At 41.9% G+C, this 25,383-nt stretch overlaps 1 protein-coding gene across 5 annotated transcripts in view; it reads right to left on the bottom strand.

The window, feature by feature from the left end:
• Positions 1–8,005: 8,005 nt before the first annotated feature.
• The window catches only part of Nxpe1 (neurexophilin and PC-esterase domain family member 1), a 43,703-nt gene continuing 26,325 nt past the window's right edge, over positions 8,006–25,383 (bottom strand). For 3 of the 5 annotated variants that reach the window (XM_036193893.1, XM_036193891.1, XM_036193892.1), the window contains exons 2-7: positions 19,325–19,426; positions 18,818–18,926; positions 16,905–17,695; positions 14,439–14,500; positions 8,959–9,171; positions 8,006–8,741 (exon numbers count right to left, since the gene is read on the bottom strand). In XM_036193893.1, coding sequence (XP_036049786.1) covers positions 8,206–8,741; positions 8,959–9,171; positions 14,439–14,500; positions 16,905–17,695; positions 18,818–18,925 — 1,710 coding nt within the window. In that variant the 5' untranslated portion in view covers position 18,926; positions 19,325–19,426 and the 3' untranslated portion in view covers positions 8,006–8,205. Of the gene's footprint in view, positions 8,742–8,958; positions 9,172–14,438; positions 14,501–16,904; positions 17,696–18,817; positions 18,927–19,324; positions 19,427–20,853; positions 20,953–25,383 lie in introns of all 5 variants that reach the window. The other 2 variants (XM_036193889.1, XM_036193890.1) reach the window with 1 other exon arrangement.

Here is a 25,383-nt window from a genome sequence, read left to right as displayed (position 1 = left end):
TTCTGTGTTTGTGCGGTCCTCTACCCACACCCACTGCAGGTACTCATATCAACACTGGTGTGTATATGTGTTCTCTTCACCTCTGAGGCAGGGATGAATGCAGCAATCTCTCCAAACCATGGCGGTTGGATGTGAGGGCCCATACTCAAGACACCGACATCAGCAAAATTGCTGTTTAAAGGCTGGGTCAAGTCACTGCAGCTGTCCGTGAAGTCTAGGTGTTACTCAATGCTCAAGAAGTAATTTTTAATTGCCTTTATTTATTTAGATATGTGGAGAAGGGCAAGAGGGGTGTGCCACATGTGCCCCTGGAAGCCCGAGGACCCACCTGTGGGATCTAGTTCTTTCCTTCCACCGTGTGGGTCCTGGGGATCTAACTTGGATCATGAGTTCCTTTACCTGCTAAGCCATCCCACTGGGTCCCTCAAGAAAGAATTTTTGAAAATGAGTCTAAGAAGCTCAGTCCCTTAAGCAAAGGAATCTAGAATACACTTACTCATTTGGGATCGAGAACATTTTTGTTATTACATCAGTTTTATTTGGAACATTTACAAATAGTCATTCTCTCTTCTTGTCTCCTCACAAAATAGCTAACTGCGATTCTTTAATCATCCTGGCTTTGAAAGCTAGTATAGGGTGTTTTAGTTATTAATATGTTCATCCACCACCCCATCCATAACATGCAGGTACTTCATATTGTCCTGTCTAACATTCTTGTACCTCATGACATTGTAGTCTGGATCTGAGTACTTGATAATTTTGGTTCATCATTACTTCCTGTATGTGTGTCATCTCACAAGAAGTGTTTTTTAACTTGTGTGTGTGTGTGTGTGTGTGTGTGTGTGTGTGTGTGTGTGTGTGTGTCCTGTGTGCCACTGCCCAAGGAAGCCAGAAGAGTGCATTGGATCTTTTGGGTCTGGAATGACAGGTGATTGTGAGCCACCCAGTATGGATGCTGGGAATGGAAGACAGGTCCTCTGTAAGAGTAACAAGTCTTCTTCATCACTGAGCCACCTCTTCAGTTCCAGAAACACTTACCTATTGGTTTACATTCTAGAGTCTCTATCATAAGGCATTCAAGGTCAAAACTTGAGTCATTTCAAATTCAGTAGAAGGGCTGGTGAGATGGCTCCACGGGTAAAGGAGCTTGCTGCCAAGCCTGACAACCCAGGTTTGATCCCTAACATGATGGAAAGAGAGAAGCCCCATACAAGCTCCGTATTGAGTGCGCGCGTCCGCACACACGCGCACACACACACACACACACACACACACACACACACACTAAAATTTTTTAAATTTAGGAGGAAGCACAGACATAGTAGTTTGAACTCTGTACATCTCACTCAAATTCACATCTCAAGTTATAAAGTTGTTGTTAAGCTATCAGAATATTACCTCTTTCCTAACTTTAAAGAAAAATGCTTCTACACACACAATATATCACCAGGCAGTGTAAGTCTGACCTGGAGCAGATGAAACTGTGATGACTTCTTTTGAACAAATAAAGAAAGTAGACCTTTGTCCTACGACCTTTGTGGACTCCTGGTAATTGTAAAAGTGAGGCATGAACCACTCACTGCATGAGCCATTTGAAAACGAGATAGCATGCAAGCAAGGGTGTGTAGTAGGTCACATGGAAACAGTACTCCTTCGGAACATACAATTCCTTCTGGAGCATTCCTTCTCTCTGGGATGTACTTCGGCCTCTGTATTTGCCTCCCTGCACTCTGTAGATATCATTTCCTCTAGGACACATTCTGTGGATCCCCAACTGCATGGCAGGTGACTCCTGGGTCCCCTGGCATCTTTCTGTGATAGGTGTTACACAAGATTGCACTAGCTCACTGTTTAGCTGTATTCTGTCTAGATGCTCAGTAAAGGCGGGTAGGGACCATGTGGGTCTTGTTGAGCTCTGTGCATCTCATGGCCTCTCAAGTAATAGCTGTTGATTAAATACGACTTCAACGAATGAATGAGTCTTAGAACAGAGTCTCACCTTCCTCATGGCTACTTCAATGTCTTCTCCACCAAGGCATCTCTGGCTCTCAGCACATAACCTTAGCACAATCAAGGTGATTGTAAACGGTGTGGAGGGCCCAGGCTTCCCGGTCCTTAGTTGACTTCCCATTCCTCACATGGTAAAGTCAGCCTCTTTCCCTCCTCCATACTCAGAAATCAGAGCATTAAAGAACAACCTGGGCTGGCGAGGTGCCTCAATGATTAAAGCGCTTGCTCTGCGAGCCTGGTGACCTGAGTTCGATCCCCATAACCCCAACCCATGCAAAGGTGGACAGGAAAGAACAAACTTCACACACTTGTTGTCTGACCTCCACATATGAGCTATGGCACATGTGCCCAAGTCCAATCTCAATCAATCAATCAATCTCTCTCTCTCTCTCTCTCTCTCTCTCTCTCTCTCTCTCTCTCTCTCCTCTCTCTTTCTCATACACACACACACACACACACACACACACACACACACACTTACATTAATAAATACAAATTTAGAACGCAGTTCAAACAATCATCCTCATTATGAACACAGAACTTCATTTCCAGTTCATAGGTGAGTGAGTATGCTGTTACTTTGCTTTGAGTTCTTTGTAAAATGTGCTGTGTCCCTGCACAGATCATTTATTAATTACTGTTATGTGTAGGGATGCATGCTGTAGCACCAAGCTTGATGATCTAGGTTTGATCCCAGAGATCTGCAAGGTGGAAGGAGAGAACTGTCACCAGTGTATTGACTTTTGACTGCTGCACATGTACTGTGGTACACATGGGCTCCTCCTGCCCCCCCCCCATAAATAAATGCAATACAAGAAAAATTTTCCTGAATTTTACAATGACCAACAGTGTATTGTTCAATCTCCGTGTGTTTTAATAGTTCTGTAGCTTTTTATCCCTCTGGGTTTCTAGTTTCATTCTGTCCTAAGTAGATAAAAAAGAAATTATTTCTAATTGTTTACTATATTTGTTAAGACTTGTCATATGACCTAAAAATATGGCTTGTTTCGGAAAAAAATTCCCCATGCTGGTGACAAGAATATGTATTATTCTGTTGTTGGGTGGACTACTCTGTGCATAGCTGTTAAGTTTATTTGATCTGCAATAGAGATCTATAAGTAGTTTCTTGGCTGATTTTGTTTATTCATGTGACCCAGCTATTTGTGAGAGTGCAGTAAGTGCCCCACAGTGTTTGTTTTATGAAAATGGACATCTATACATCCACAACTCTTTCTTCCTTCCCTTCTTCCCAACTGGATTTAAACCTTGTAGAAACTGTGCATCTCTCCTTAGCTAGGATGGGGCCTGGGACGGATGCAGTCACTGGGCCACCTGCCCTCTCTAGGCTCACTCTGTGCTTAGAACATGGGGTTCTCATCCCCCCACGGAATTTGTGTGGAGGTGACAATATACCCAATATCAAGTGGTCAGCTCTGAAATCATATACGTACAAGTTACTTTGTATGGACTGAGCTGGTTGTATATATATATATATATATTGAGAAACACACACACACACACACACACACACACACACACACACACACACAAGAATGACAACAATTAAAGAAAAAGAGACCATGGATGTGAGAGAGAACAAGAGAGAGGTTGCATAGGAAGGGCTGGAGGGAGGAAAGAGATAGAAGAGAAACAATGTAATTATATTTTAATTTCAAAAATTAACTAAAAACCTTTTAATTTGCATCTTTTTACATTAAAAATCGAATTTCCTTAATGTCATTAAAATAATCATTTACTTTATTCAACAAAATATAAAAACACTTGCAAAATAATGGCAATGTTATTTCTAATAACATTACTGTATAAAGTTGGTATTTTCTGTTTTATTTTTAAAGATTTAAAAAAAATGTGTGTGTGTGTGTGTGTGTGTGTGTGTGTGTGTGTGTGTGTGTGCATGTGCACACATGCATGTGTTGGTGCCAATGGAAGCCAGAAGAGTGTGTCAGATCACCTGGAGCTGTAGTTACAGGTGGTTATGAGCTGTCTGACTTGGGTGCTGGGAATTGAAATCTGGTCCTATGAAAGAACAGGAAGTACTCTTAGCCACTGAGTCATCTCTCTAGCCCCAAGTTCTAGTTATTCTGAAAATATATTTCACTAGAAGAAATATTGTCAAAACATCATTCTTAAATGTGTTAATCCCAGAGAGAAAACAAAAGAAGTGTTTTGTGTCACCACACTAATTTGCATTGGATTTATAGTCACACTGCTCATAATGTGGTCCTGTCAACAACTGACTGAATGTACAACAGTGATCCCAGCAGCTCATGATGGGGCTGGAAATCTCCTATTGCTACTGATGTTGGCACTATTGTGTTTTAGCCAGGCAAGTTATTGATATCTGTGGTGATGAATACCCTTATGAATGCTCTGCTGCTGGTCCTGCAAAAGTCTAGCAGTTAAGCACAGGTATAACTTGTGATGTTGGTACTAAGTATGTTACTGGCTCATGTAGTTAATATGCTATAATTTCATAGTGTTTCCTTGCACTTATGAAAAATACAGTTTATTAGATACAACACATGTGTTGTATTGGCATTGGCCTCAGGTGTTTCATGTTTATTGATTGCACCAAGAGGCCATGTTGATTGACATACAGTACCTTGGTTTCTGTAAGCACAAGCACCCTTGGAAACATTTCTTAAAGTATAAGCATGTTGTTAAACAGTGACTACATTTTTCAGAATTTATTTTTTATTTTTAATAATAATAATTTATTACATTTTTATGTATTTTGTGGGGGGGGGGCAGGGGCACCATAGTGCATGAGTGGAGGTCAGAGCATAACTCGAGGAAGCTGGTTCTCACTCTCTATCATGTGGGTCAGATATTGAACCAGTCTCTTATTTTTTTTTTTTAAATTCCTGATTTAATGTGTTGAATATGCAAGTCATGTGGTTCCAAGATGAAAACTATGTAACAGTGTCTATTAAAGAAGTCTTACTTCTACCCACAAATCCTTCAAGTTTTTACAAACTACATTTTATCCATTTCTGGCTTATTTTCCATTAGTTTCTTGTTGTTAGTATCAACAAATACATTTAATGGTATCCTTCCATTTTTATTACCCAAGAGGTTGCACAGTACACACTGACTGCACCATTCTTTCCCCTGCTTATCCTGGAGGTTTCATTGCCACAGTGTATAGAGTTTCCTAGTCTCTTTTTATACTGCACTGTATTGTTCTGAAAGCGGCATCATAATTCATTTCACTGGTCCTCCATCAGATGCACATTTGGTTTGTTTTCCCATTTGTTGCTATCACTAATCATGCTCCGATGGATAATCTTGCACATAGTCATTTTGTGTTTTTTTTTTTCCTGCTAGTAGCTTTCCAAATGCTGGGCCAAAAGGTAAACAAATACATATGTAATTTTTCTTAACGTTCCCAAATTTCTCTCCATAGGCACCATGCCGTTTTGTGTTTCCATCAGCAATGCTTGAGAGCGCCAGCTTCTCCACAGGCCCATCAGCACAGTGTATATTCAAACTTGGACTTCTGCCAGTCTGATAGATGAGAAATCTCTCAGTTCAACTTTAATGTGCATTTCTTTCTTTTTTTAAAAAAATATATGTTTCTTTTTCTGTGCATAAAGGCCATTTAAATTTCTGAATTACAGACATATAGGACTAACACACACATTTACTGTATGGCTAGTTTTTCTCTCTGGATCTTTTTCTTTTTCTTCTCAAGAGATCTCTAAATGAAAGATAGGTTTGCTTATTTTTAAGGACATAAGTTCCAAGTATCTCCCACCCCACTTGTCACTTATCTTCCCTGCTGTGTTTTTTTCCACAATTATAGCTTTATTTCCCCTGAATTTTATTTTATTTTTGGAGACTAGTGTAATGTATGAAAACTTTCTCATGTCCTGCTTTCCCAGAACTCTTATTTATTCATTTCTAGATGTCTATTTATTGATGTGTGTGTGTTGCGTATATATGTATCCATGTGGGTGTGTGCATACATGTGTGTGAGGGTGCACGTGGAGACCAGAAGTTGACATCAGGATCTTCCTCAGTCTCTCTTCACCTTACTTTTTGAGACAGGGCCTCTCACTGAATTTGTGGCTCACCAATTTTGCTGGGTTGGCTCGTCAGTGAACCCCAGGGATCTCCCTGTCTCCTCTTCAACTGGGATTACAGATGTGCACTGTTACGTCTGGCTCTTCATGTGGGTTCTGAGGATCCAAAGTCAGGTTCTCATGCTTGCATAGCAAGCGCTTAATTGACAGATACCTCCCCTGATCTTCTCACTCAGGAAATGGTCTTTCTCATTGCTCATCAGTGCCCTGTCTATCACAAAGTGAGGGTCTCTATGTACAGGGCTCTCCCTGCCCTTCTATCCTGCCATGTTGGCATTGTCATGTTTTGATAGTTTTGAAGCAAATTTTGATATTTAGAAAGGAACCTTTTTAACCCTATTAATTTTCAGCAATATCTAATTCTTTTGATCCCTAAAAATCCCCTTAGAAAATTGAGAATGATTTCACATACACACACAGTCCATTTGGACTTTGGTTAGAGTTGCATTTAAACTATAGGAGTGTCTAATCCTCCTGCTTGGGAACAATGTGTACCCAAATCATACATGTCTCCCTTTGCTCTTATTCCTAACCAATGAGCTACACAGCAAACAGTTTTTAAAGATTTGCATTATTTTCTAAATTTTGTACATATTCATAAGCATAATATATGTTTCCCCACAGTAAATATTTAAAAGATAATTTACCATGGGTCAAAAAGTACTAAATGCCTATGACTGAATACACTGAAAGGTGTGCGTAATTTCTGTGCAGATACCACACAACTGAAGTCATTTGTCTGATCATCTGTTTCTACAGGAATAAAATTATCAAATTTTGTGTGTTGAGCTTGTGTTAGGCTACCATCTCAAAGTTTCTATTTAGTCTCTGATTTTTCTGAGAAAATGATCAACTAACTTAGGACTCTTACTTCTGTTTGTCTTCCTCTGTCCACACTACCCTGGAACTCAGACTGAGCTGGCCTGGAACTTGTGACCTGGGAGGATTATTAGCTGACACCTGTTTTTCTCAGCCTCGATTCCCTAGCTTGATTTCTTATTGAGGAGCAACATCCAAACGTATGCCTCCTACTTCCAACCTAGGAAACAGACTAGAGATGCTGCTTGGTGGTAGAGGATAGCACCTAGGATGTTCAAGGTCCTGGGTTCTGCAGTACTGAAGAGAAAAAGCCACCTATATGCCTTTAAATTATGTCCCCAAACTTTCCTGTATACTCAGTAGATTAGTGTGGAATATCTTCCTTCATGTCTCCCCAGGAAAAGCAATGCTAACATCCTAAGAACACTGGTGGTAGAGGTAGCTAGTCCCCAAAGCCTAAGATACTCTCTGCTCTTTTGCAGACAAAAAAGGTGTTTTTTGGTTTTTGTTTTTTTTTTTAAATCTCAGAACATAATGGCAATAACATGCCTGTTCCCTTTAATTAACCCTTACTGTCACTTAGTTCAGCCAAGAGTAACATAAATCAGGACTCAAACTTACCTAAAGAACAACGGTATCTATTAACACAGAGATAAACCGAGTGCATTCTGGGATTGTCCCTCACACCTAGTTTTCTTGGCTTTATATTCCGTCTCTGTAGTCACTGTTCTTAAGTGTGTTTCCTGTCAAGATGATGATTATGATGATGATGATGATGATGATGATGATGATGATGATTATTTCTTTTTTGATTTTCAAAACAGGGTTTCTCTGCGTAGCTTTTGGAGCCTATCTTGGAACTTGCTCTGTAGACCGGAACTCACAGAGATCCATCTGCCTCTGCCTCCTGAGTGCTGGGCCCAAAGGCATGTGCCACCACTGCCCAGCCATGACTATTATTTTTAATCAAGGAAGGTTTTCAGGGAGCCCAGGCTCTTCTTGACCTGACTGTGTAACTAAGGATGACCTTGAACTTCTGTCCTCCTGAGTGCTGGAATTCAAACCATGTGCCACCATTTTCTGTTTATGTAGTGCCAATAGCTGAACCCAAGGCTTCATGCCTGCTAAGCAAACACTCCTTTCAACTGAGTTGCATCTCTATTCCAAGACAGATTCTTTTAATTTTGATTTCTTCTTGGACAGACCCTGATTGAATAAAACTTCACTGATGAAACACATGGCATGGCTGGTGGCTCCTAGTGATGTAGCTTTAGCAAATGTAGTTTAAAAACATGGCAATCTGATTTCCAATCACTTCGTCAGGTGGGTGGAGCAGATAGCTACCACATGCAATGGTCATGTCCCAGGCATCAATGATACCCACATGAAGGTCTTTGAAAATGTCCTTCATGGTTAGATACTGAATATAACCATGGAAGTCTCCAAACTTCTCTGTATCTAAGTGCATCTCCCTGATATTTTCTGTCTTAATGATGACTTTAGTGTCAGGGCTTCTGAGGAAGAGTCGCTCAATAGCCTTTTGGATACTGATGGCTCTACGAACGAAAAGTTCCATGGGGAAGGGTCTGAAGTGCTGGCCCAAGGTAATGACGATGACAGTGTCTTTGTCACCAGGTAAGCGGTCAATTTCCTGAGGAATATAGCCATCATCTATCACAGAGTAGAGCTGGACCGTGATGAAAGGATGGCTGTGCTTTTTCCATTCAAGCAGAGTGTGCCTTTCAGCATCCAGAAGCAAATGTTTCTTATATAGTCCAGTCCCATGCAGGTCAAAAGGCTTCAGGGCTGACAAGAACATAGAAAGGATCTTTAAGTAGAAGGTAATGATAAAGTAATGTGGAAAGGGAGAACAATATTTATGAGAGGAAGATTAAAAAATATATTTAAAGAGTCAAACCTAGAAGGTAAAATAAAATAAAAAACAAACCAGCCTTGGCAAAGAGGAAGGAGACTGCATTCAAGTGAATGTGGTCTCTGAAAGAATATAAAAACTATGACATACTTTTTGCAACTTTGGGAAAGTAGTTGATCCACTGACGCAGAGTTGAGTCTCCCAGGAGGTAAATGAGTTTTCCTTTCAAACAGTCACTTATCTGACTGGGGCTGAACAGACTTTGCTTGCACTGGGCTGCGATCCAGCTTCCTCTGAAAGTGTAACCGCTGGGCGTGGGAATCTCCATCTTCATCTGACATTTCTGCCTCCCATTTTCACTCTCTGGCAACAGATATTTGTGGACAGTGGTTTTGAGGGCGTGGTCAAATGCCCAGTCTCCCCCTTGTTCCCCTCCCCCTTTCTCTATCTGTTTCTTTTTCTAATTACTTAAACTTTTTTCCTCTTACTTTATTTTTGACTAGTACTTGTTTTAGGCACCCTAACTAATTCTCTCTCTCCTTTTCTTTTCCAGGCAGGGTCTCACTGTGTAACCCTGGCTGGCCTGGAACTCACTATATAGACCAGGCTGGCCTTGAACTCAGAGATCTGCATGCCTCTGCTGAGTGCTGGGATTAAAGTAGTGCGCCACCATACCAGGCTCCTCTTTTTTTTTTTTTTTTTGTAATAATAAATAGTACTGTAAAATTATTTATTCTTACAAACAAACAGTGAAAAAACACTGTGATGTGAAAATTATTTTGATTCTTCTACTCAATCTTTTGAGTGACTCTGGGTCATTTCAACCCCTCACTGTTCATTTTCTCCTAAATCTGGTCATTAGCTCAGAGTGATACTTTTTCCTTTCTTTGACATTCTCATTGGTTCTCTGGTCACAAAGTCTTGTCTCTAACCTGAGTAATATTGCAGTGGTATATCAGTTGGTATCCTCATCAGCAAATCTTACCCTGACCTCTGTTTCATTAGTGAAAGAATAATGTTAATTAACAAAGGTTTGATACTCAATACTTAACAGTAGGAGTCCATTTAAACACTCTAGGATGAAATGCTCAGCTCAACAGTGTCTTAGTAGGACTTTGCTAAAAGTGGCAAGCTGTACCTCCCATGGACTAATAATAATCTACTTTCTCAAGTCTCACTTATATGACAGCTCTGTCATGATCTGCTTTCTAGACATCCCGGTGGCAGGGCAGCTGGTGTTTTATCCCAGCACAGCATGGCTGCTCGCTTCATACTTTTTTTGTCATTCTCTCCATGCTGGTATACTACCCGAGCTAATGACACACACACACACACACACACACACACACACACACACACACACACACACACGAGAGAGAGAGAGAGAGAGAGAGAGAGAGAGAGAGAGAGAGAGAGAGAGAGAGAGAGAGAGAAACATTGTATGAAAGTGCTAGGGGGCAGACCCTTTGGCATCATGCATGGCAGTCAAGCATTCTAGCACCCAGGTACATTATTATCTCACAGCCTAGGTTTTATCGCATCAACATCCCTGTACTAATATCACTTCTTGTGTTACATAGGAATGCCATAAGAAAGGTTGGTAAGCAGGATTTACAGATAGAAAGATTTCCTCCTCATGAACCAGTTTCCAAGTGAGCAGCCCCAGGCTAATGTTGTATAGTGTTGGGACCCACAGTCCGTCTTTCTCGTTATTCTGCTCTTTCTGATACAGCATCATTCCAGGCCGAATGGGGTTTATTTTCTCACATTTTAGCTGCAGTTCAGCCAGGAGGAAGGAGAAGAACACACGGTCTAGAATTTTCATGTATCACTTCTATTCACGCTCTTAGAAAAAGTTTAGCCATGGAATCTAGGAGCCACTAGAAAGCTGACCATGAGCTGGACTAGAATACTGGTTTCTATTAGCAAACAAGGTGAAAGAGTAGACATCAGGGACTGGTCATCTCTCTGCATTACTGTCCTCACATAGTCCTTCCTTCAAGGACCTTGCAGTTTCTGGTTGACTGTGTCCTCAAAACAGAACAGTATTAAATGGCCGGACTATATGGTTAGCCCTCTGTGGCATTTAACAAAATTGCGTTGATTTTGTGTGTGTGTGTGTGTGTGTGTGTGTGTGTGTGTGTGTGTGTGTGCATATGTGCCGTAGTGTGATGTGCCTGTGGAGGTCAGTGGACGACAAGCAGGGCTCAGTTCTTTCCATCTACTATGTTGGTCTAGGAATCAAACTCAGGTGGTTAGAGTTGATGACAAATGTCTGTCCCTGATGAGCCACCTTGCTGGTCCCTGCTTAGCCTGCTGTGTTCATAGGCTCTGTGTCCATGGATTGAAACAATCATGCATGAAAGATACTCAGGAAAGACATCCGTCTGTACTGAGCAGCTAAATACTTTTTTGTCTCATCAGTGTCCCCTCAACAATACTGAATTGTGGCCAATTACTCAGCATTTGCACTACAGCCGGTATTAGAAATACTCTAGAGTGATTGAAGTCCGTACGAAGTTGTTGTGTATAGGTTATATACAAATGATAGGCCATTTTATTTATGTAAGGAATTTGAACATCTACAGGTTTAGGTATCCAAGGTGGGTCCTGAGACCAAGCCCCCAGGGACAGCTGTTATTTGTAACCTGTGCACAATGTGACATGGGGCTGGTGGCAGAATTAGAAAATTCGCCTAGAATAAACCTCAAATCCTAGTAATTTAGTTGCCAAATGGAACTTCCTTTACTTCCATTAATCATGTTGCCATTTTGTTGTGGCACAGTTCGGTTTCTAGAAGGCTTGGCAGCATTGCATACTGAACAGTTGAACACTTAAGTGTAGAAACTTCAGGCCCGTCATTACTAAATATTCCCTACTTTGATAATGCACTGAGAAAATAATCTGTATTTGGATGATAAGCCACTATCAACAGACAAACCCTGCAAGTTTTTTTTTAATTTTATTTATTTTATTTTATTTTTATAAAGCATATCATGTATAGACTTGTAAGTCAGGGCATTGTTTTCTTTCTTTCTTTCTTTCTTTCTTTCTTTCTTTCTTTCTTTCTTTCTTTTTTTCAAGACAGGGTTTCTCTGTGTAGCCCTGGCTGTCCTGGAACTCACTCTATAAACTAAGCTGGCCTCAAACTATCAGAAATCCTCCTGCCTCTGCCTCCTGAGTACTTGGATTAAAGGTGTGAGCCACCACTGCCACCTGTCTTGGGGCATTGTTTTCTTACACAAACTCCTCCACGTTTAATTCATTATTATCTCTGATATTTTGGACAATATGTGGCCAATCATATGTAATCCTATCATCTTTTTAATTACTTTAGAGATTGTAGAAGGTATACCAATGGCTGCAATGCATTGTCCCTGAAATTGACCAGGCCTTGATTCCTCAAACCCATGACCATGTTGCTTTCTATGGCAGAAGGAATTTTTCAGATGTAAATGAGTACATGGGCTGTGATGAAGCTTGTGCTATGTTATCTGCGCTCATCAGTTAAAGGAGGCAGCAGGATGGACAAGGGAGATGTATCATGAATATTTGACATGGTTGTGGCTCCGAAGCCTGAGGGTAGGCTACAAGGGATGTGGGAAGCCTCTAGAAACTGCAGAAGGATTCAGCAACACTCTTCTCTTGAGCCAGAAAGACATGCAGTCAGCTGTCCCTTGACTGAGTGTAGTAAGTGTGGTGATTTGACTAGGAATGCCCACCCCCCATTCATGTGTTTCAATGCTTGGTCGATAGCAAGTGGCACTATTAGGAGGTGTGGCCTTGTTGGAGGAAGTGTGTCACTGTTGGGGGCAGGCTTGGAGGTCTCATATATGTTCAAGCCAGGCTCAGTGTGTCAGTCTCATTCTGCTGCCTGCAGATCAAGATGTAGAACCCTCAGCTCCTTCTCCAGCACCGTGTCTGCCTGTGCTCCACCATACTTCCCGCCGTGATGATAACGGACTAAACCTCTGCATTGTAAGCCAGCCTCAGTTAAGTGCCTTCCTTGATAAGAGTTGCCGTGGCCATGGTGTCTCTTCACAGATATAGAAACCCTAAGACAATGAGACTGATGTTAAACACCTGAAATATCAAGCTAAAACAGTGTTCTTCCCCCTCATCTTACACCACTTTGCTATAGTGGCAATAAGAAAGGAATGCAGAGAAACTACCATCTTTTCAACGTGAAGTCATTCCTTCTGAAAGCAGCATCTTTTCTGTTTACACTCATTATGTCCCTTGGTGATATCTGTAAGCATCTTCTTCTACACCACACTCAATTGTTCAATTGTGAATGAACATCAATCTTTAAAGCACTTCTTTCCTCATTTAGAGTGTGACTTTAAAACTCCACACACACAAAAAAATGCCATTGAAATCTCTAACATGAGGTTTAAGAATTACAGTGATTTCGGCTCTTGCTGTTTCTAGCCTTATCCTTGGTTACATTCTACAATATGTCTGCCAGACAGGCCTATTAAAAATTGCTCATGATAATTTAGTTCATTACTAAAGTTTATCTGATCAAAAGTTATTGATGAAAAAGTGCGGGATAACACACTAAATCTCAGTCACTCTGGCGAAGAGTACTTTGTTAGAGAGTGCATCACATGGCATTTCTCCTTCATCTCAATTAACAGCTACAGAGGCAATTTGAATTTACTCAAATTTAATCGATTCTTTGCATGATTATTACTTATATCTGGCAACTATCCTGTGGTCTTTATGAGATTTCTTTTTGTCTTCCCCTTATTCCCTGACTGCAGATATCCTTCTGGGGTTATTCAAAGAGTCACTGGAATGGAAGTTCTGTGTATGGCTTCTTACAGAGTCAGTAGGGTGAATGATTTTTACACCACTTTTTTTAAGCCTTTATTTTTCTTCATTTTCCCACAATGCCTCATTATCTACCATACCCTCAATAAGTATTTATTGAATAAATGAATGGATATTGGCAATAAATACTTATGTGTTGCCAAGTGTATCAGTGTTATTGATAAGCTAAAGTGAGCTTTGTGGGAAGCTGTTTTGGAGATAAGGCAGTATAAATATTCTTTCTTATGTAATGTTGCCTTGTGTTTGCCATTGAATATTTAACAAGATGAAAATACCATATAAACTTGGTAAGTGGTATAGCTAAATGTTGGAGAGTGTGCTAATGGAGATTCAGAAACTAAACCGACAATGTTGAAGCCACCACTATCCCACAAAGACATCTGCACAGTAGCTGGGGCGTTAGGGTATGAATTCCTAGGTGAAAGTATATGAAGGGCCAAGTTTTGGTATTTTTATGTTTGGGATGAATCTAGATGAAGTAAGTTATCAAAAGAATATGAACTAGTTTTTTGAATTGGTTTCTGTCTTTGACACCCAGCCTATTTGGTCTCATGGATACTTACTAGCAAGAAAATTGCAACCAATACTGAAGAAAACCTTCCCTCTGCAAGAGGCACACATCAAGAAGCACCTTCCGCGGGGTGTGGTGGCTCACACTCCAGTCTCAGCACTCAGAGGCAGCCAGACCTCTGTGAGTTTGAGGCCAGCCTGGTCTATACCATTAGGCCTTATCTTCAAAAACAAGAGAACAGAAAAGAAAGAGAAGCAGCGACCGCAGGGTAGAAGAGACTTACTGTTGCACCAAGAGACACTAATGTACTTAGGGTTCTTCATCATTTCAACTCCTATGTTGGACCTTCAAAAAAACCAAAAGTGACAGATTAGCCTGTGGTGTGTCATAGAACACAGGCAACGTGAATAACCCGCTTGTAAAGGAAGCAAGGGTCTGTTTTAAACTTCTGATAATATGGCTAGAAACTATTATTTGAAAGGTCTCTGGGGTATTAGAAATGAAGTAGGCTTTGGGAAAACTTTCTACCCTACTGGGAGTTCCTGGAGTCTGGGACATTGGACTCATTTGCCACATGCAGTCAATGTAAGTCTAGAAGCTTTGGATTTTTAAAATAGCCATAAAATCTGCATTTTTTTAAAAAAAAAATTCGCTTCCCCACCACCTACTCAAGTTCAAATAGTCTTATCCTTAAATCACAGTGAGCCTCCTGGTGTCAGTTTAAGACCACCTAAATTCTTCAATACAACGGACACAGCATCGTCTCCCTGCAGATGCTCACGTGTTATCATTTAAAGTCAATCACTCTCCCATCATTTACCTGAGGAGTGCAGACTCCGTGTGGTAGCACACAGACCTCTCACCACAGGGCCCCTGCTTCTCCTTTCAGTCATGTCTTCTGCTAGTTCACTTCCGATTTTTTTTTTTTTTAACCCAGAAGACTTCTTTTATAAAAAGTGAAAGTTATCTAAGGTAGGTAGGCCATCTGTTGGGTCGCTCTATATCCTTAAGACCTCTCTCAATGATTGGTAGAAAACAGAGTTTAGTGTGGTGCATGAATTAATGCCTGCTGTGGACCCGGGGTAGTTAGGAAAAGATTTGGTGAGTTGCACAATCAGAAATAAAAGGGAAGGAATAGAAACCCAGCTGCGCACTCGCTCACTCCAAAGTGGCGTGGGGAACTGCACACCAGGAGCTCAAGTCTAGGTAAGATTCTGCAGTGGGTTGTTTTCCCATATTCGGTGTTGATTCTTACTTCCACCGATCATTTGTGTTTGTAAGCTTAAGGAGAAAAGATTCTAAACCACTTAGAAAACTACTAAGAAAGGAGTAGCTAAGAAACCAGCATTTTACTTTGTTACAAAGTAAAGAAAAAAGTGTGAGAAGTGTGTGTGTGTGTGTGTGTGTGTGTGTGTGTGTGTGTGTACCTGCTGCAGAGTCTGCAGTGGAGGGGATGTGGGGGGCTGCTGCTGTGTGGGGAGGCTGTAGATTTTGTCTGCATGTAAACAGAAAAGGATTCCAGCTGAAAGGGTGTCTCAGAGCTTGGCCCACAGCTCTGAGGTGTGTGTTGACAGTTACCTTTGCAAATCTTCAATGTAGCCCATGAAGAAACCACGATTGGTTTATTTTCAGCAATGAGGCATTTTCTACCTCCATGGAGAGCAAGGAGATCTGGAAGCTATGTGTCTGTTTGTAAGCAGGAGAAAGGTGTGCCTGGCCACAGTCATGATTGCCAGGAGGAGGCATACTGACAAATAGGTTTGAGGAGCCTGTTCAGTGGAGGGCTTCCAGGAATTGCTAGGCCACAAGTTGGGGAGGATGGAAGGCTCTTCTACTCAAAGAAGGGCACATGAGCCATGTCTTCTCAGGAGATGAACTGATGACTAGTGGGAACTGACTTCTTAGCAGGATCGCTCAGGCTGCAGTATAGAGCAGTGCATAGCTTTGTGGCTATAGCATGAAACACCTGGCCTAGAACAGGCTTTGACTGTGTTTGCCAAATAAGTGAATAATGCATGCTATGGTATGCAAAGGAGGAAAAGAGAGAGGGAGGGAGAGAGGGAGAGAGGGAGAGAGAGGGAGAGAGGGAGAGAGAGAGAGAGAGAGAGAGAGAGAGGGAGAGGGAGAGGGAGAGGGAGAGGGAGAGGGAGAGGGAGAGGGAGAGAGACAGAGAGACTGAGAGACTGAGAGACTGGCTGAGAAAGAGTCAAAGTAGAGTGTGGCAGCTAAGAGAGTCCCACCAGCTAGCTGACACAATAGTCATGGCGAGATGAGTCATCTAGAGGGCGGTCTCAGCTGGCACAGTACCACAAGACATGGAGATAAATGGATGAACAAAAGATTTTAAGAGGCAGACTGTATGGGATGTGATGGGGGAGGTGGAGGATCATGACACTATCTTTTGGAGGGAGAAGGTGAGACATCTGTGAGCCACAGCAGAATAGTTTCATATGGAAGATGTTTTGTAAAACCTAGATCTACAGTAAAATAAATGACCAAACCGGTCAACACTGAGTGTCAGGGAGAAGCAGAGGTATATACTTTATTTGGTTCCCTTTTATTGGGCAACCCCCTTTATTGAGTATGTCAATAGGAATGCAATCTGTGGCATGAAAGGGGGCCCAGTAAAGACAACATAGGTCTTACCGGAATCTCGAGTGGTGGAAGCATCTGAGGTCTTGCTCAGTATTGAGATGTACAGTGTAGCTCTGCCTGGGGGAATCTCTCATTGTACTGAGAATATACTCACTTCTGGAAAAGATCTTTTTCTTTGTCAGTAAGAAAAGAAACATCTTGCTGCTTGGTACACACATGTGTCAAGGCCTCACAGGGCATGTGTTGAGGCTTCATACAGTAGAAGACTTCCTCACCGCCACTGTACAGGTATTTGCAGAGTTCATTGCTTGAGTTCAGGGTCAGGCCACATTCAGTTAAGACCTGGGAAGTGCCATTAACAAATTTACCCTTGAAGGCAATTCTATCATAGCCCTGGTTCCTTGCTCTCCAGAGAGCTGACACTCCTTCACTGGGATGGATGAGGAGGATAGACAGGGAAACCAGGCCCTCCCAGAACAGAGTGAAGCTGACAAGGTAGGTGCCATTGTTGAAGTCTGTCACCTTTCCAGAAGCTCCTGCCTTCAGGGCTGGGGAGGACATCCTGGCCCTCAGGAAGTCCCCACCATACTCCTTCCTGTTTCTTAGGTAGTCCCTAGCTTCTACTAGGACGTCTAGCTGGTCCCCTTGACAGTATTTAACTCGAGAGTTGAGGATGGTGGCTGTGCTGTGTGTGGCACTGGTGGTGGTGTTGAGGTGGGTGAAGGGTCTGGGTGGGATCTGCCCATCTAGCTTTGACAGGATCTCCCTGACTCTCAGCTCTTTCTCTGTTGGTGACTTGACAGGTGTGGTCATTTGAGGGATCTCTCCTCTTAGCTTAGTCTCTGTTGGTAACTTGGACTGATTCATTGACATTTCAGGATATGAAGACTTCATGGAGGTGTTCCAGGAATGGAAGGAGATGGATGTGTTCAGAGCAGTCCAAAGCTGAAATGACAAGAGGTGTAAGGCACTATAAAAATGAACCTGCTCCCAGCCATTTTAAGTCACAACGAGTTAGAGTTTTACAGAAATATATTCATTCGAAAATAAGAGCTTGGAGAGTAAGAAGTTGATGAAAGTGAATTTGCTCTTCCCTATCCTATACATCTTGCAGCCAGGAACTGCTGTTTGCTGCATTCTCACTGAACAGATGGCTGGATGTTTCTGTTGGTTAGTTCAATTATTGCTAATGTGCATAATGAGGAAATCTGTCCAATTGTTTTTATGATACATTTTATTCTAAAACTTGATTAATATAATACAGGGAAGGTGAAAGTTTTTCTTACCCATGAACATGGCTTTTAAATTCTTTCTCTCCAAAATGTTATTACATGATATATATGTATATGTAATGTTTATATATATATATTACATGTTTATATAGGCATATATAAACATAGATCCAGAACGGAAAATATCTTAATATAATTTATATTTTAATAGATTAAGGAAAAATTTTCATTGTGTTCTAATTTATCTGATTGGAATTACAGCTGTTAATTTTTATTTAATTTTTTGAGATGACGGTTTTGTTACACAGTTCAGGCTGGCCTTAAACTCACAATCCTCCTGTTTCTGTCTCCTGAGTGATGAGATTTCACATACCTGATATCTAAATACAGGAATGCCACAAGGACAAAATATAACAAAACATGTCTGAATTCCTACATAAACTTCCAGTGGTAAGCCTTTTCTAACTATCACTTAATATCCAAAATCTATAAGGCATACTTGTTACTAAAAATAGCCACTGCACAGAAAAAGGTAGTACTTAGGTAGCCAAGGAAATACACCCAGATTTAGTGACAAGTACTTTTTTAGTGGTAAGGCAGCTGGTAGCCTTAACAAGAGCCATTTAGGGTGCCTGTGAGAGGTACACGACTGATTATAAGACCCTGATGATGAATGGGAAGTAAGGAAGTGTGACATTTAGTGCCCTCACCTTTCAACACCCCATAAATAGAGGAGAAGGAACCTGAGTTGGAATGAGAGATTGAGTAGAAGGGTCTGAGGAGATAGCCCACATAGGTAGCAGCTTCCGGTCAAAGTGGAAAAATGCATTCCTACCTTTGTGGAATTCTGAGAAATTTCAAAAATTATCCAGGTAGTTATTGCAAGTGACATGAACATCAGCAGCATTTTCTGACACTCTATATTTGAGAACATGGTCAGCATCCTAGGAAAGAGCACAAGAGAAGGAGCCAAGGTGAGGAGGGGGTCCTCTGCACTTACTGTTTTATTGTCACGTGTAAGTAGTTTGCAACTTGACCATCGTCCACGAGACACCTTCTTTGTTCTTCTGTCTTAATGAACAACCCTTTGTCTATCCTGTTGACTATTTCTTACTCAGGCTTTGGTTTGAAGGGTCTCCTCCTCCTCAACCCTGAAATGGAAGTCAAATGCTCCCCCCCCTCTGTGTTCCTTTCCTACAGAAACACCCCACTTTCACTCACCACAGTCTCAAAGAGAAGCATAAACATCAATTAGCCAGCAGGTTCTTTGAGGGAGGGGGACAGAAGCTAACTGAAGGGACCCTAAGAATATGCTATGTTACAGAAGTAATCTGTAAGGTACCTTTAAACAAAGTTGCTCTTGTAGTGAGTGACTCCTGTTTTCTGAGCACCAAGTATGAATCTTGAAGTGGGAATTCCTTTGAGGGAAGGAGTCTAAATTACTCTGTGTAAAAGACAAATTCAGGAAAGTTATGCACCACTAGAGGGAAGGGAAAGAGAGGTGGCAGAAGGGGGTGATGGAGGGTGGTGAGGGGGTGATGAGGGGGTGATGGGGGTGGTGAGGGGGTGGTGAGGGGGTGATGGGGGGTGGTGAGGGGGTGATGGGGGGTGGTGAGGGGGTGATGGAGGGTGGTGATGGGGGTGGTGAGGGGGTGATGAGGGGGTGGTGAGGGGGAGAAGGACCGAAGCAGAGGGAACCGACAGTAACAGCTGCTCGCTCCTCCTAATCACGCCCATTTCAGTGATCTTGAGATTGGAAACAAGACTCACCAGCTGCAATGCACATAGACCCCCCTCTCTGGGTTTTATTAGAACATTTTGGGCAGTCTGAAAAGCTTTTGGATGGGTGAATTAACTTGATAGTCTCTAAAAAGATTCTGTTTGTCTTATTGGTACAGAGCAAAACCAGGTAATACTCATGCAGAAATCTAAATATAATATAATAATGAATATATTCTAAAGAGACACTTTAGTTATCAGACTACTAAAACAACAGATCTTAAGAAATTGGAATTTTCCTAAGAATCTCATGCCTGGGACAGCAGGAGCAGAGGACTCTTATCAGATTTACATCCTTATAGGGACAGGTCAGCAGTGGGCAGGGCCACCTTGACTGGGACTGCTTAGATATGCATATCCATAAAACTTTAGTATCCTTCAGGACCTTGAAGATAGACTTCAGTGCGGTCACTGGATGTCTCTATCCCTCTTTTCAGTATCTCTGCATGGAATACATCTCTCTTTAAAGCTTCATCCCAAATGATATTCATTTGGCTGTTTTAATTGACTTCTCAAGGATGGGTGACTAAACTTGGCTTCTTGGGGTACAGACTGTGATTTCAGTAACAAAGTCTAGAGAAAAAAGTCACGTCACAGCTAGTTAACTGTTTTAAGCAAGATACAATGGCCAGTTGCAGCTTGTACTAAATCACACATGTCTAATGATCGAGCTGTGACTTACCAGTTATGGAAACCTGGTGCTTGGGGGAAACTTCTAAAAGTATTGGAGTCTGTGTCTGGATGGTGTAGAGATGAAATGAATGAATTCAGGAGGAAAGATGTCATAGCTGATCTAATCTGTGTCACTCATTGTACAGTGCATTCAGTATTAAATTACTTCCTGAAAACCAGGACCTGCTAGTTCATAAATCATTGGAATCATGTCTGTGTCTGCACTGTATGCCTTGTACCCACTGTGTCACTGACAAGCATAATGCTTGTGGAATGAGTAATTAAAAAAAAAGCATAATCCAGCTTCTCAGACCAACTTCCATTTCCACCCACTCGTACTTTCTAAGAACGTACAGTAGCATGTCTAGATGTCTAGTAAGGCAACATATCGATCAAAAGCCTCCCCAACCTAAGACTTACCCAGTTTTCCTAGCGTTTTGGTGAATTTTATAATGCATGAGTTATCATAGCTGTTCTGACCTGCGCTCTTCTATATACACAGACAGAATTTTACCAATCCTGAAAAAAAATCATTGCAATTTTATGACTCTTAGATTTCTAACCCATGTTTCATTAAATTTATGCTTATTTTGTTTATCTGTGAATGTAAAAAAAAAATCAAATACTTATCCCACGTGTGTCCAGAAGATGAAGTAAATCAACAAGGTGAATGAAGTAACAGTTTGTGAAAGTTAGGTTATAGGAGTAGAGACACCTCATTCATGTTGACCTTTGAATATGCCTTATTCTTCCACGTTTCCCCGACACTGTCTATGCCCTCTCGTCTCCATCCCTCCTGGATGGATGCCTTCCAGTACTCATCCTGCTCTACGGCAGATCTGGAAAACTTCTTTTGTTTAATCTCGGGGTTAAAAACTGGGTTTTCTTTCCTCTCAGCTCCTGTTAGTCTAACATGCATACTTTGCCACAGTACATGCTGCAGGTTGCCTCATCTCCCTTTGTGCCCTTCTTCCGCGATGTTGATGAACATTCTAGAGCAGATTTCCTCGTGTGAGAGAACTAGCTGCAGACCACAGTTCTTCTGTGGAGGCTTAGAGCTGGGTAACCTCATCTATTCCCACAGGGATGCCTCACTCACTGCTACACCTCAGCTTGAGCTCTGCCTATTAAATGTCCTCAGGCAGTCTGCATTAGAAATGCTCCAGGGCAGAGGTGTGTTAAACCTGCCTCATGCTAGCCAATAAGCAACATTGCACACATTTCTTCTTAGCCGAAACAGACCACTGAAAACATTTACATCATAGAAATGAGCAAAGGCTGAAAACAGTTGCTTCTGGAGAACAGATCTAAGTTTACCCTGCTCATAGCAATCTCCAAGGTCAGCCTGTTCAATTAGCCAGTTCTCTGTTGTCACTCACTGCCTGCCAGTTCTTCTCCCTGTCCTTGTGAATGATATCACCTACCAGAAACGAGGACTTTCTTCTTGACTGTATGGCACCCATGTGCAAACTGGAGATGTCCCTCCAATCACCGCCGATGGAAACTTACATGCGGCATCCCAGTTACACTACATTTCCTGGCCTCTAAGGTGTTTGGGCACAGCCATTCTGAAGTGAGTAGAATTAGGGTAACATGAATTGCCTTTTCCAGCCTCTTTCCTTGTTTTAACCTATGGCACATTAGCTTCCGCTGCAGTGTTGTTTTGATCATACAATATAATGAAAATATCCTGGATCATGAAGTCCTAAAGCTTCTTTGGCTTGAAACAGGGCCCTCGTTGGTTGTCTAGTGGAGCCTAGGGACTTTTTCTCTAAATGACATTTTCAGTCATATGAAATAAAATATAGAGAATTATAGCCAAACTCAAACTATATTGTACTTCAAACTATATTGAAGTACAGTAATAAACATTTTAAACAACCTAGCTTCTTATTTAGTCATATATCAGTTTTTCATCAGCACACCAAATAACGAGCAGGCAGGTATTCTATTTATAATACTTTGGAAGCATTTACAAGTATGGGTGGCATGTCAAGTCTCTGAGGAAGATAGATACAGAGAAATGATAGTTAGCATAACTACAGACCAACAGCCCACATTCCATCTTGGCCTTTGCTCACTGATGCCCACTTTAAATGTGTGGTTGTACTGGAAAAAGAAAAGATAGGAGAATTGCTCTTTTGAGATAAAAACACAGAATTGGCAGTTTTCTGCATGCCCTAAAGCTGGCCCTGCTAGTTGCCAAGAACAAGGGAATTTCCATCACAAAAACTGAGGTTGTGAAACAGAGGCTTTTTGGAAAATTCCTTAAAAAAAAAAATGGCCTTTGAGAAACAAGAAAAACCTGGGGAGTCAAGACTCTACGCCACAGGAAGGGAGCCTAAGGTTAGGTTTAAACTAACCCTCAAGGACCCCAGACCTTTCAGTACTACCCATGCCAAAGTCTAGATCATCTTCCCTTCCAAAGGACTTAACACACCCAGTACTTAACTATCTCCTGATGTCCTGGAAGCCGAGGGATCCCCATTCCTCTTTTTCACTCTTGACTATGTCCACCACTTAGTTAATCATTTCCAGGCAGAAATTGGCCAGGATGCTGGTTATGCTTAACCCCTAAGCCCCCATATTACATAGGGGTAGGAACTAACCAGTCTGTCAACCCATTGACTGACAAAACTCACTGTGACTGGGGGCAGCCCAAATCAACATTAGGAGATTACAAGGGGGCTGAACTTGTCTAATATCCAAAACCTTTACTCTAGGCACCTCCCCTTATTCTGACGCCTGCTGCTCTGCCTTGTGGGTTAACTCATCTGAGCAGCAGCAATATTACTGGGCCTCTGAGACTACTTGGTGGGTGTGTACTAATGGGTTGACCAAATGTGCCTCTTCTGGTGCTTTCCAAACTGAGAAAGCCCTTTTATGCATCTTGGTACACATTCTACCCCAGGAATAGCTGTATAATGGGGAAGGGGGTGGGGAGTACATTTTAATATGGACCTTGGACTATTAAAAAAAAAAAAAAAAGAGAGAGAGCCGTGCCTGTCCTCATCTCCCGGCTAGTTGGAGCCTGCATTACAGTCTCAACAGCCACGCAGATATGTGTCAGCCTTTATCACGGGGGATACAAACTTAAAAAACAATGTGGAAAGGTCGATCAAGACCTACATGTGTCAAAAGATACTGAATTAGAGCAGCAGGTAGATTCCCTTGCAGAAGTGGTCCCATCAAAGAAGTAATCCCACAAAATTGGAGAGGCTTAGACTTACTTCTTGTGAGATAAAGGGAACTATGTCTGGCTTTAGGAGAAACCTGTTGTTTCTATGCTAATCAATCAGGAGTAATTGGAAAAAAAAAACCATTGCTATGGTTGGAAAAAATAAAGAGAGACAAAGACATAAATCAGGTAATTGGTACTAGTCTCTATTCTCTTATTCCCGGTAATAACTGCTCTGGCATCAATACTGGCTGGGTCTTTAATTCTCTTTCTGATTGAATTAACAGTGAGGTCCTGCATCTTACAAATTATTTATCAATTCAGCAAAAGTAATGGCCTGTGGTAGTTTGAATGTCATTGACCCCCATAATCTCATAGGGGGTGGCAGTATTAGGGGGGCTGGCCTTATTGGAGTAGGTGTGGTCTTGTTGGAGGAAGTATGTCACTGTGGGGGTGGGCTTTGAGGTCTCTTTTACTCCAGATTCGCTCAGTGTGATGCTCAGTTGAGTAGGATTTTCAGCTACTACTCCAGCACCATGTCTGCCTGCATGCCACCATGATTCCTACCATAATGATAATGGACTGAACCTCTGAAACTGTAAGTGAGCCATCCCAATTAAATGTTTTCCTTATAAGACTTGCCATAGTCATGGTGTCTCTTCACAGTAATAGAAACCCTAACTAGGACACGGCCCTTAGGACCAACTATTTGAATCCATGATTTGAAATCATTCACTAAGACCAGTGGGCAATGTAACAGGGCCCCAGACCTTAGCTCAACTGACTCCATGATGGAAGTGCCATTCATGCTGAAAACTCAGCATGTAGATAGTACCACCAGCCAAAACAAAGACCTAATCCATCAAAGTGTATAGTTCTAGGAAAGTCTCTAAATGGACTAAACTTGCTTTTTGGCTTCTGTAGTTCTGTTTCTGGCTAACTACTGCTCTTGTTAACTGAAATATATCAACCCAGGGCATGTTTTTGTTTTGTTTTGTTTTGTTTGTTTTGTTTTGTTTTTGTTTTTGTTGCTTAAAAGCTCACACTGAGAAAAGCTCAGGGCTACACTGGGATCCCAGACACCCAGTGTGGTCACCAGCCGGCTAGGAAAGACTTTCTATTGGCTTAGACCCATGTCTGAGCAGTCTTCTCTCCTGAGTACCCACAACATTTCTGGAGGTTCCACTGAGATCCCAGAGACCAGACCTTGAGACACTGTGTTGGAAGGTCCTGCTGATCAGAGGTTGCAGTCTACCACAGCCTGACAGCTTTCTCTAACCTCAGCAACATGGAAGACTCCCTCTCCTCCACAAAAGCTTCCTGTCCTCTCCCCAGCCTTATCTGGAGGATGTCTCTAGGCTCAGGATGCTTGACTTATCTCAAGGGTGACCCTTGACAGAGACACCCGGAAACTCTCTTCCCTTGATGACCCACATGGTCACTAGGCAAGTGTTCTAGCCATTTTGATAGGATCCTACTGCCACATACAAGGCCTTGTGATAGGAGCATGCCACTTACTGCAAACTAGGGTTTGTCCCCAGGTTCTCCAATCCTGTATATTCCTTATAGGCAGGAATAAAGCAGAGTTGATTCACCAAAGTCTGTCTCCATTCATACTCATGGTTCATGTACAAAGCTTTCTGTAGCTGCTACTCTCTCTTGCCCTCCCAACCAATAGGCCAGAGGGAAAGAGGACCTCCAACAGATGGTGCAGGAGTAGATGAGCACTCCCTCCCTGAGAGAAGCGGCTTTTTAGGCTGGTTGTCCCAACT

Source organism: Onychomys torridus, chromosome 7 (assembly GCF_903995425.1).
Source record: "Onychomys torridus chromosome 7, mOncTor1.1, whole genome shotgun sequence".
Classification (NCBI taxonomy): Eukaryota; Metazoa; Chordata; class Mammalia; order Rodentia; family Cricetidae; genus Onychomys; species Onychomys torridus.
This window is presented reverse-complemented; position numbering and strand designations above follow the sequence as displayed.